General features: G+C 37.4%; 1 protein-coding gene across 3 annotated transcripts in view; it reads left to right on the forward strand.

The window, feature by feature from the left end:
* Positions 1-13,533, forward strand: part of LOC126095216 (E3 ubiquitin-protein ligase ariadne-1) — a 100,881-nt gene that overhangs the window by 2,026 nt on the left and 85,322 nt on the right. For all 3 annotated transcript variants that reach the window (XM_049909954.1, XM_049909953.1, XM_049909952.1), the window contains exon 3: positions 4,602-4,763. In XM_049909954.1, the coding sequence (XP_049765911.1) occupies positions 4,602-4,763 (162 nt within the window). The remainder of the gene's footprint in view (positions 1-4,601; positions 4,764-13,533) is intronic.

The raw sequence follows: 13,533 nt of genomic DNA on the forward strand, positions 1-13,533 counted from the left end.
TTTTGAATGGAAGAAGATCAGTTTTCTTTGACCTTTTCAGTTTTGGGCTGTCATTGCTTTTGAATCATCTGTCTTTCAAATCTGGTATCAATCCCAAAATTCAGCAGCTGAGCCTCAAAAGATCATGTTGGCCAAGATGTCAGTAGACCACATAGAATTTGTACAGTAGTCAATGAGTGTTACTTAGTTGCTTTCATCAAAGCTAGACTTGATCCAGTCATCATTGGGTGGTGCTTGGTTGCTTTTATCAAAGCTGTAACCTACATGTATACAAAGAACCATACTGTAGAATACCACAACTAGTAACTTGAATGGAAGTAGATCAGTTCCCTTTGACCAGTTCAATTTTTGGCTGTCATTACTTTTCAAGCATCTGCCCTTCAAATATGTTATTAGGCCTAATCCAAAATTCAGCAGCTGATCCCCAGAAAGATAATATTGGCCAAGACGGCAGAAGAACAAGTAGACTTTGTCCAGTAGTCACTGAGCTTGTTCAATAGACAATGAGCAATACTTAGTTGCTTTTATCAAAGATGTACATGTATACAAAGTACCGCACTACAAAATACCACTGATAGTACAGTTTAATATATCTTGTTCCTCCATATTTAACAGTGTATATTGTCTGAAATGGTAGTAGGAATATCAAACGTAAAACACAGAGCTGTAGGGCCTATGTGTAGATTTAGTGTTTTACGTTCACATTTTTGTGATACGTCTTTGTACAGTTATTCTGTGTGATGAGTAAAACAAACATCATAATAAACACTCAATAATTTGCCAGCTGCTATAAAAAGTATAGCTACTAATAAATTTCAGTCTAAGAGGAGCTTATAATATTTATTGGTGACCATCTCCTACAACATTGAGAAATTACTTTGTAGAAGTAGTTGTCACACATATTATAAATAATATCAAATATTGTTTTATGTAATTTCTTTCTTCTGCAAACCTTCGGTACATTAATGTGATCAATGTAAATGTGTTCTGCAAACTGATTTGCTGTTTGTTGATGTGTGGCTACATGAGCCCAAGAATTATCATATACACTTCAGCGTATTATGTCTAGACATTTACAATTTGTGACAAGATTTTTATTACCTCTCAGACGAAAAAATGTTTGAGACTTATTACACATCCTAGAGGGCCATTTCACGTAGAATCTTTGGATGGAACTTGAACATATTTCTTTTTTGTAAATTATATTTTCGTGTTGTCAGGATTTTCTCACTACGGATCTGTGAAACAGAAAGTGAATGTAAGTTCCTGTAGTTATACATAAGTAGTATTTGTAAATGATAAGAAACAAAGTCAAGAAAATAGATTTGTAAATACAGTACTGCACCACAAAATACACTATGTCATCACACTGATTTTCATAGCAGTTTATATTGAATGGAATGATCAACAATTAATAGGATACGATATTAATTAGCCTATAACTCTTCTTCTGCTGTTAGACGTAAATTTTTCCTTTGTCTTATGTACAACTGTTATCACATGTATTGTTTACCAGTCACATGTGTTGATCAATATTGTTGTGTTTTCTATACATCAGAGGAACTCTTAACCTCTCGTGCGCAAGTAAATTCATTTAGATGCTTATTGCCAACATTAATTTAGTCATAATCGAAGTTGTTTGCAAAATAATTGTCCACAGTTTCAGTTGTTCATGTTTAATGTTCGAAGTGAGACAAAGCAGTTTCATGGGTATATTAAATAACTTAAAAGAGGCACAATATGACATAACTAATTTTTCCTAAAAATTCACTCACATGTATTTAAAGATGAAATCCAATCCTGCTACTATCCAAGCCACACTGCACCCTTTTGTTGTGCACTACAATGACGACAACACTAAAGCCACATGACTGAACTACGATATCTTTCATGGCTGCTTGTAGCACAGTGCAATGGCATTTAATGTTTCCCAGCTGAAGCCTACCTTAATATTCGAGGAAAATAAGATGGTCAAAGTTTTGAATTGCAGTGTGATATAAGGATCGGAAAAAACTCTTACATGCCTTCACAAGACTATAATACTGGTGTAGAAAGGCATTTTTTGCCACAACACTGGGTAAACATGCTTATGATGGATTTGGTGACACAGTCAAGACTTTCTGTTGAGCATATTTGCAAAGGCAATTTGAAAATCAAATTGTGACTCACAAAGAGCTGTAAAATTTTGCTTAACCTTCAAGTGGGTGCGCCATTTTTCATAACACAAGCGGGCGCATGGTGTACTTTGTATGCATGTAAAGAATAGGTGGCATTATGTTACTGTGGTAATCATTTATGAGCAAAAACAAAGTTTAACCTTAGTTTACTAAAACAATGATAAAATAAACTTACATTATATGAGCTAAACTACTCTTTAACTAAACAGTAATAAAATAAACATTCATAATGTCAATTTGTTGCCTTGTAAAAGTAACAAAGCAATTGAAGAATTAAACAGTGCAATTGGATGAGATCCAAGGCAACTGCTCTTTCAATTACTAATTATGTTGTAGACAACTGCCTGATTGTGGGGATTGTGCTGCTAGTTCGGAATTTGTGCCACTTTCTTGCACGGATCATACATTTTTTCTGGCCTAGCCTGCTGTTTATTTTATATTACTGCTGCTCACTTGGAAGTGTGAAAACACAGTTTATCACAGTGTTAGCTGGAGCAATCATGAAGGAATTAGGTAGAGGCTCACAATTGTAGAACAACAATGGACTAGTACAAGAAATGTTATTTGTCATTGGTGCACTTTATATGGAGGCACGCCCGCTGGAAGCCTCAGAAACTATTCGTAACATTGATTTTGATATCTGTACAGTAGAGAAATGAACTCAAAGTGATGTGAGATTTTTGCCCTGATTCAGTAATTCAAGGGACACACGAACTACACTCTGTCATTCCAATGTCAGAGTTCCATGTTGTAATTAAGCCATACTGTGAATGGTTAATAGAGTATGCAAACCATTTCCCAACATCATACTTGCCCAAAAGAATTGAAGCTGAGATTGGTAAAATTGCTTTTACTACTAGTGCCAGTTCTTAAAGTTGGTGGGCAGGTTTTTAGATTCTTGAAAAGGGCTACCAATCTAATAAATTCCAAGCCGGTATTAGCAGTCCAAAGGGACCTGCTGCATCACTTTCTTCTTGTCCAAACCCCATAGTATTTTCAGGTGTCAGTGTTGTGTATCCCAAGATATGCTGAACCCAGGGTGCCTACTGAGTCTACATGTTAACTTTAGCTGTGATCATTTAAAAAATCTAAATGAAAGGTGACTAGTGAGGCTTCAAGTAACATAATTCAGGTGACTGCTTTGTGCAGCTGGTCTTTAAAATCATCTCTCACAGTTTCTATTCCAGGTAACTTTTATTAATAAAATAACATTAAAATTCCTTTACGTAATACAATATAATTCTCTTAATTTTATTGCTCAAGAACTCATTCTTTCTTCAGCTCGAAATTTAAACCACTGATTGTAAACATAAATATGTACTTTTTTTTCTAAACAAATGTTACAGGATTTTTGTATAACATATCAAATTAAAGTTTAAGCAAAAAATTTTATAATGTCATCAGTTTGAGTCTCCTAGCTCCAATAGTTCTGAAGTTAGGGGCGATTTAGTTTCAAGACATTCTCAGACTAATGAGTAGTATTAATTTGTTTGTATTGGAAAACCACGAGTTCTGTACAATAACATTCACAATACAATGGGGTTAGGTGTACTTTGTGCCCACCTTTTGAAAATATTGTAATCCAGTCAGTTACTTTGTTTTAAAATGTCAGAAAAGAATGTTTATTACATTAAATGAATTATTCTATCAGATTTCCCTTTTTTTTATTTAGTTAAAAGTTAATCCAAAACTTTTAAGTCTTTGAGTTGATGTCACTCCCACAATGAACACCATGTTCAATATTTTTAGGTTCAGGAACTTATTTACACATCAATAGCCCTTTAAATAGTATGTCATGAGTGAAAATCAACAACTGTTAAGAAAATCTGCATCTTCAAATTTTTGTTTTGTTTAGGACGGGCATAAAGTAGCTCCCCCCCCCCCCCCCCTCCCCCTCTTCCTTGGTAATGCACCTTGTGGAAAATGCGCTGGTATTGCTAGGGTTAAAAGAGTATAAACTACCAATTTATGTATTTTTTACTTTACTGTGTGGGTATGGCCCACATACAGAAAATAAAAAATACTGAATGTGTAACGCAATGAGGCCCAAGGCCCAAACATTTGTTTTTCGTGTTTGATGTGGGGCACAGGGCAGTCAAAAAACAGAGAGAGAGAGAGAGAGAGAGAGAGAGAGATGGGGGGGGGGGGGGGTGAGGGGAGGGGGCATGCCTCTGGATTTCAGCAGTGATTATGATGTGTGTTTGAATTTTTCAGGTTGCAAAAATATATTATTTTTTGTGCTAGGTGACACATTTGTAATCATTGTTGGTTATCACACACACACACACACACACACACACACACACACACACACACACACACACACACGTAAGTTGAAGTTGCCACATTTTGTTAGATTTTAGATTATGGTCTAATATTAGCAAGATTTTTTTACGTGACATGTACCATTTCTTAATTTTACAGATACCAGCTACAACAACTAGGATTCTCCTGAACCATTTCAAATGGGATAAAGAGAAGTTAATGGAGAGATTTTATGATGGGGATCAAGATCAATTATTTGCAGAAGCTCGTGTTATCAACCCTTTCCGGAAGCCATCTGTTATAACAAGGCCAAAGATAAAGGTACATGAACACAATTCTTAATGAATTTTCCTGTTTGTTGTTAGATGAACCAATGTAATACAAAACTGAACCTACTGCTGCAACAATTTCCTGAAAGATTGTTAAACCATGTTAAGTTTGCTACTGTAAACTGTTATTAACGTGGAAAGTCTAATTTGGAAGTATAATGAGACATGAAAGTAGTTCTTCATGCACTTGACTCCAGACAGAAAGAACGTTTAAAGATTTGTTAGCTTATTTCCGAGTGCTAGTGATTTCAAGTTTCAATTAAAACCACAAGTGAACCATGGTATATAGTAGCTTGTGACAAAGATAGGCTGTATTAAGATCTTTCACTTTCCTTGTTTGTCAGAATGTCCTCAGTACATTAAAGTTCTTCTGGCATATAATTCATATTTTCCGTAGGACTTTTATTCTTGTTGTGGGGAGATAAGGGGGCATTGTACTTGCCAGTAATGGAAACTGGTGTAATTGTGTTGACTTCATGGTCTCAATCTGTGATTTTGTTGCTGATATTTGAGTTGTGTCAGTATATCTTAAAGGATTTGTTGAATTGTTCTTGTGCATAGTTCTCAATATTTGGCAGTTTTAGTTATGTCTATTTTTATTTTATATATGTATTCATCCTTTGTCCATTTGGTTCAATAGTATAGGACATGTCAGATACATTACAGAGATACTGTGTGCACATATACTGAATAGCAAAGGGTTAGGTGAGACTAGGGCAAGAAGTTGGCTGAAAGCTATAATTGTGTGAATCTCTCTCTCTTTTTTTGTTCCTATCGCGACTCAGCATCTCTGCTATATGGTGGATAGCAACTTTCCTCCTCTAATATTGTCACACCATTCACGTTAGCAGCTTGGTAAAACCCAAGTCAAGATGGTCGAATGAGATACTAACCCCACTCCTCCCAAAGCTGAGTCTAGTGCATTAACACTAGCTTACCCACTGCATCGGTATATGATTTGGAAAGGAAACCACATGTACTTAGTCCACAAGGATAGTTACAAAGTGCACGAGACGTATGATGAACGCTACAACTAGAACATGAAAATTTTGTTATATTGCACTTCTAAAAATGTAAACACTTGAACACATTTTTTAATGCCACTGAAAAGTATATGCACACAATCATCTGTCAACAATATTTCCATCACAACTATTCTTGTAACAAGTCCAGTTTCTGAGGAGGTCTATACAGTGTATCTGAAACATTTGGTTCATTTGTTACGAGATTAAAAAGTGCTCAGCAATAAATGAGGACATACTACTACTGCTACTGCTACTGTTACTGCAAGATAACATATTCATTTACACTGTTGAAACACTTTTCAATTAGAAATTAGCTTTGCTCTAAAAGCCATTTCATTCAACTTTTTTATGTATGTTGGCAGTGCATTATAAGAATGACACCAAAGTGGCTTACATATCTTTATATTGAAGATATTCGTGCATACTCTACATGGAGCAACCCACAGCTGGGAGTGTTAGAACAGTGTTTATTGCTGCAGTTTGCAGGTGTACAAGATTAGCTGTTGTCGTCAACACACTTAAACATGTGTAAAAGGAGGGTACTATAATCACACACAACTTTTTAAATAGGGTCTTTCAGTAAGTCCTTGTAGAGCTATGTGACAAGATTTGAATTGCCCTTTTGTGTATTGCAAAAATTATTACTAATTTGTTTTATTCCAAAAAGTATTCCATAAGCCACAAGACGTGGGAAGTAACCAAATAATCCATTCTAGCCCCGTCTGAGGAGCTTACTTTTCAAATCATTCTCAGAACAAAACAGGCCCAACTGAGTCTCTAGGAGATTTGTTAAATGATCTTCCCAGTTTGCCCTGGTCAACATACATTCCTGAAAGATTTGTATATTGAAATCTTTGTCGGTCATTTCCACCCAATGCCATTTCAAGAGCTTGGTTTTGATTCATGTTTCCAAACTTAGTACAATTTGTTTTATGCAATTTTATCAAATAAAGACATGTTTGGAGACCGAGGCTGTTACATGAAACAAATTACTGATGGTGTACAGAAACTAGCCACCACATATTGGTTTTAGGTTACTTTATTCGAAAAGCACCATTGCAAGTTTAGAATTTTTCACAATTCGTCAGATAGTTTTTTCATACTTTCATCAAACAAAGTCATACAATGTATACAAATAATAAAATGCATAGTTTGTTTTGATGAAAGGATGAAAAACTGTCTCATGATAAATTGTGAAAAATTCGGAACTGGTAATGGTACTCTTTGAATAAAATTACCTAAAACCAGTTTGTGGCTGGTTACTGTACACCATCAACAATTTAAAGTTTGTTTTATTCACTGTAAGGGTCAGCCTGTTGGTATTGAGTATGAATGTACGGGTATGAGGACTTAATCATTTGTTGTCGACAGATATTCCTTAACAGTGCTCACTATTACAGTAGTGTCATCAGCAAACGAAATGGTCTTAGCTGCAGTTTGTGACGAAAACTGTGTATCATCTATATGAAAATCAGGAACAGAAGGGGATCTAACACACTGTCCTACGAGAGACATATTTTGACTGTCTTTCCACCAGATATTAATCTGATTTTTTGGTTAGAATAGAACAAGCTGATGTGAGTTCCTTAGCCTGTGATTAATTTTACAAATAAGATTGGAACCACGTGTTTTCTATCCCACCTGTCCCCATTGCTTCCTCCTTACCTAAAATAAATTCATGATTAATGACACTGAAAGCTTTACAAAGATCTAAATTAACTCGTACTAAACTGTTGTTATTTTCTAAGTTTCTAATCATTGATTGCTGTTTCTTTATGTCTACCTATTCCAAAGTCATGTTGATTACTATTCAGTAGCTTGTGGTCATTTAAGTATTTGATTCTTCGTTATTTTGTTAATCTCTCAGATACTGTAGATAATGCTGAAAGGAGTGATATGGGTCAATAGTTTCCAACTTTATGCATATTACCAGCCTGGAATAAAGGTATCACTTTCAAAATTTGTAATCTGTGTGGGAACACTCCCTCAGTGTATGAGAAATCAGTCATATGAGCCAAGGGGTTTGTAATCTGTGAAGCAGTACAGATTAAATGTGAGACTGGTACTTCATCTAAATCTGCTGACACTTTGCATTTGAGGCTTTAATCGCCTTTGCTACTTTGCATTCACTAGCTGGAACTACTCTCTTGCTGTATGCAGATGTACAATACTGAAATTTATCCCAATATGTGAAATTTAAGCAGAATGTTTGGGAAGCCTTTATTATTATTATTTCTTGACTTTCTCAGACATTAAGTCTGGTTAAAAATGGAAAGTGATGCGGACCTTGATCAAGTGTCACTTCCTTTTAACTGTACGGTATATGTTACATTGCATTTAGGAACTGAACATGTATCAATAATTACAGATCTCTGCAGTTGTATATGTATGTTTCGATGTAGCTGTATTGCGCTGATGTACTGGTGGATATTGTGTGGTATGACTCCTGTAGTTGATAGTACAGGGTGTTTCAAAAATGACCGGTATATTTGAAACGGCAATACAAACTAAACGAGCAGCGATAGAAATACACCGTTTGTTGCAATATGCTTGGGACAACAGTACATTTTCAGGCAGACAAACTTTCGAAATTACAGTAGTTACAATTTTCAACAACAGATGGCGCTGCGGTCTGGGAAACTCTATAGTACGATATTTTCCACATATCCACCATGCATAGCAAAATATGGCGTAGTCTCTGAATGAAATTACCCGAAACCTTTGACAATGTGTCTGGCGGAATGGCTTAACATGCAGATGAGATGTACTGCTTCAGCTGTTCAATTGTTTCTGGATTCTGGCGGTACTGGTCTTTGAAGTGTCCCCACAGAAAGAAGTCACAGGGGTTCATGTCTGGCGAATAGGGAGGCCAATTCACGCTGCCTCCTGTATGTTTGGGATAGCCCAAAGCAATCACACGATCATCGAAATATTCATTCAGGAAATTAAAGACGTCGGCCGTGCGATGTGGCCGGGCACCATCTTGCATAAACCACGAGGTGTTCGCAGTGTCGTCTAAGGCAGTTTGTACCGCCACAAATTCACGAAGAATGTCCAGATAGCGTGATGCAGTAATCGTTTCGGATCTGAAAAATGGGCCAATGATTCCTTTGGAAGAAATGGCGGCCCAGACCAGTACTTTTTGAGGATGCAGGGACGATGGGACTGCAACATGGGACTTTTCGGTTCCCCATATGCGCCAGTTCTGTTTATTGACGAAGCCGTCCAGGTAAAAATAAGCTTCGTCAGTAAACTAAATGCTGCCCACATGCATATCGCCATCATCAATCCTGTGCACTATATTGTTAGCGAATGTCTCTCGTGGAGCAATGGTAGCGGCGCTGAGTGGTTGCCGCGTTTGAATTTTGTATGGATAGAGGTGTAAACTCTGGCGCATGAGACGATACGTGGACGTTGGCGTCATTTGGACCGCAGCTGCAACACGGCGAACGGAAACCCGGGGCCGCTGTTGGATCACCTGCTGCACTAGCTGCGCGTTGCCCTCTGTGGTTGCCGTACGCGGTCGCCCTACCTTTCCAGCACGTTCATCTGTCACGTTCCCAGTCCGTTGAAATTTTTCAAACAGATCCTTTATTGTATCGCTTTTCGGTCCTTTGGTTACATTAAACCTCCGTTGAAAACTTCGTCTTGTTGCAACAACACTGTGTTCTAGGCGGTGGAATTCCAACACCAGAAAAATCCTCTGTTCTAAGGAATAAACCATGTTGTCTACAGCACACTTGCACGTTGTGAACAGCACACGCTTACAGCAGAAAGACGACGTACAGAATGGCGCACCCACAGACTGCATTGTCTTCTATATCTTTCACATCACTTGCAGCGCCATCTGTTGTTGAAAATTGTAACTACTGTAATTTCGAAAGTTTGTCCGCCTGAAAATGTACTGTTGTCCCAAGCATATTGCAACAAACGGTGTATTTCTATCACTGCTCGTTTAGTTTTTATTGCTGTTTCAAATATACCGGTCATTTTTGAAACACCCTGTACAATTGGTATAATGTCAACTTTATCCTGATGCCACATGTCCTTGACTTCCTCAGCCAGTTGGATGTATTTTTCATATTATTATTATTATTATTATTATTATTATTATTATTATTTGCTTTTACGGCCACATTTGACCACTTTAGTCGATCATTTCCTGATCCTCTTCTTCAGTAAGTGCATGTTTTGTTCTTTCTTAACTGCCCAGTATCTTTTCATTCGTTCTGATCTTTCCTGTCTTTCCTCATCTGTAAGTACACTTTTCATTGTGTGTCATTTGTCTATTTTTGGTTTAAATCTTATTTTCTTGTATTTCAGTTTCTTGAATTTTTTGTCTTGTTTTGCATATCATCCAAGGTTATATCTAGTTCTCCCATATCCTCTTTAATCTCCTTGATCCACCCTACTTGTTGCTTCAGATTCCACAGTTTCTGCATAATTTTTATTGCTAATTTGGTTTCCGGTGTGGCCAAAGAAAGAAATCCTCTTTTTATGTATAGTATCTGTGATGGGCTCCAGTTCCCTGTACACTACTTCATTTGGCACTATCCGCCATTATCATTCCTTCTGGTATTTTTTATTTATGTATGTTGTTGCTGTTGTTCTCTCTACTTTTAGTATTTTGTCAATCTGTTTCACTGAATGACTTTAAAAAGAGCCTTGCTTGTGTATGTTACCCCTGGCTGAACCACCATCTTGTAGTGTTTTAATTTTGTTTGAATTTATAGACATTTCTTATTGTATGTAGACCATGTTAGTTTTTGAGCTTTTGTCATTTTATTGGTTCTTTCTTGCCAAGCAGATTTTTCATCCAAGTTGTGTGTTATAATCTCTCCAAGATATTTAAATTGCTTCACTGTTTTAATTTTTCTGTTGTCTACTGTTACATGGTCTATTAATAGCGGGTCTGTTACTATCATCTCATGTCTTTTCGAAAGGTATCTGGGTCCTACTTTTTGTGCTATATTTTGCAGGCTCATTATTTGATTTCTAGCTTCTTGTATATTATTAGCTAGTAACACCAAGTCATCTGTGAATGCCAAACAATTTAGGTTTATATCTTCTTTCTTGGCTCCTGTTGTTATGCTTTTAGGATTCTCTTTGTACCATTCTCTCATAAAGTATTCAAGAGCACAGTTGAATAGCAGTGGTGATAGACCATCTCCTTGTCTTAACTAGAGATGGGCAAAACTGTTCTTTTCAGAGATTGGATCAGAACTGTTCACTCCCTGAAATGAATTAGCTCTTTTTCATGACTCACCACTCATTTACAATAGAAAATAAATGGAAGGCACATTGCCCTTTAAACTTGGTTTATTCCAGTACTATACCTGTATTTTGATCTTATTTGATCCTATTTTGAAGTAACACAGATAATGAAGAATTTTGTATTGTTTATTGAAATTTCCACGATATGACAAAGTTTTTGATTATTGATTTATTTTGCACTATCGTGGTTTTTTGGGTGATCGGAAAATGTTGTAACTTGAGATTTACATTAACAATATATTTGGCTATAATGTATTAAAATTTCGTTAACCTCATACAAATACATCGCAAGCCATATATTTTTAAAGTGAACGTTTCCTTTCGAAGGCGCCTAAAATCGCAAAATCTGTACCAGAATACACTGCCAGTGTCTGTGTATATGCGGATGGATATGTGTGTGTGTGCGAGTGTATACCTGTCCTTTTTTCCCCCTAAAGTAAGTCTTTCCGCTCCCGGGATTGGAATGACTCCTTACCCTCTCCCTTAAAACCCAAATCCTTTTGTCTTTCCCTCTCCTTCCCTCTTTCCTGACGAGGCAACCGTTGGCTGCGAAAGCTAGAATTTTGTGTGTATGTTTGTGTTTGTTTGTGTGTCTATCGACCTGCCAGCGCTTTTGTTTGGTAAGTTTCATCATCTTTCTTTTTAGATATATTTTTCCCACGTGGAATGTTTCCCTCTATTATATTAACATAATAATGTAATATACATTGCGGTATTACTACGAAGAACATTATCCAGTGGGGACGAACTCCGATGCAGAGGCGCTGAGTCGAGCAGGTCGAGCCGCGAGCTGTATTACTGCGTGAGCTGAGACCGCAGAGACCAGAGTGACACCTGAGTCGCTTTGCTCGACGCTCTGGCTAGAGTCGAGACGGTGGGGTGAGCGTTGAGCGGGCGAGTTCCGAGGGTGGGGGGGGAGCGGTGAACTCACCCGCTCCAAGACAAATCGTCCGTTCCCTTGCGAGCAGGTTTTTGCAAGTAGTTCCTATGTTATCCGCTAGGTGGCTCTCTGTCCTGTTGCTCGCATCAACTGCCCAGAGGGCAGGACGTGCGACTGAAACGATCGCCGACAGAGTGCGATGCGAAGTTAAGCTGCGCCAGACACTGCACGCGGCAGACGACGCACAGAGACGGCACGGCATATGTGAAACACAAAATCCAATGGGGCACTGCACAGTGCAGGCAGCCAAGGTAGAAGCAAGGCAGAGGCCGGCGGTGGCTGTGTTGTGTGGCGTGCACTGTGCTCTGACCAGCAGAGGCGCTGCTGATAGCTCCGTCTCTCTCTCTCTCTCTCTCTCTCTCTCTCTCTCTCTCTCTCTCTCTCTCTCTCTCTGCCGCGGGAAACATTTGGAGCTACCGTTCTTTTTTTCTGAATCATTGATTGTTCACTCCTTTGAAAGATTGAACTCTATGAATTAGTTCAAGAGCGGATCCCCCATCTCTAGTCTTAACCCTGTTTTAATCATAAGTGGCTCAGATAGTTCTCCTGTGAATTTTACTTTGGACTTGGTGTTTGTGAGGGTTAATTTTATCATTTTTATTAATTTGTGATGGAGTCCAAAATTTCTTAATATGTATAGCATAGAAGATCTGTGGTTGCAAAGATCTGTGTACAAAGGTCATGACTAGTTGCTTCTGTCTCCTTTTGTAGGCATTCATTATTAATTTTAACTCGATGATCTGTTCCAGGCAGCTTTTTCAGGGTCTAAATCCTCCTCAATATATCTCCTAGCTCCTTTTCAAGTTGATCTTTACAGTGATTGTATTCTTGACAATATTTTATATGTGCAATCCAAAAGGTAAATCTCTCTGCAGTTGTCTGGATTTGATTTTTATCCTTTTTTGTGTAATGGGTGTATGATAACTGTAGTCCAATGTTCTGGTAGCTCTTCTGTGATCCAGATTTTAACTAGGCATTGATGTAATGATATCTTTGTGAGTTCTGTTGCATATTTACAGAGTTCTGCGAATGTTTGATCTTCTCCACTTGCTTTGTAGTTCTTGAGCTTGCTCAAAGCTCTGTAGACTTCCTGAATTGTCTGTGGGTTTATATTTTCTGGTTTGGTTTTTATTGGAGCTTCTGTGTTTATTTCAAGAAGCTCCGGAGGATCCTGACAATTTAGAAGTTCGTTAAATGTTTTTGTTAAAATATTTGAATTTCTTTTATCACTATGGGCCATATTATTGTTTTTATCTTGTAGCATTAGTGTTGGGTGGATCATATCTTTGGAGTTGTCTGCTACATGTTTTGTAGTAATCTCATGAGTTTGTTTTCTTACTATTTGTTTCTATCATAGAAAGTATATCTTTTTGATATTGACGTTTAACCCTCTTTAATGTTTTTCGAGTCATCTTTCTTTATTTTGTGATTTCCAAGTAAGATTCTTCTGTTGTTTGATTCTGATACCTTAACAAGGGTATCTTCCACTGTTTTATCACATTTGTCATTCCACCACTGGTGTT

The sequence above is a fragment of the Schistocerca cancellata genome, chromosome 8, assembly GCF_023864275.1.
Source record: "Schistocerca cancellata isolate TAMUIC-IGC-003103 chromosome 8, iqSchCanc2.1, whole genome shotgun sequence".
Lineage (NCBI taxonomy): Eukaryota > Metazoa > Arthropoda > Insecta > Orthoptera > Acrididae > Schistocerca > Schistocerca cancellata.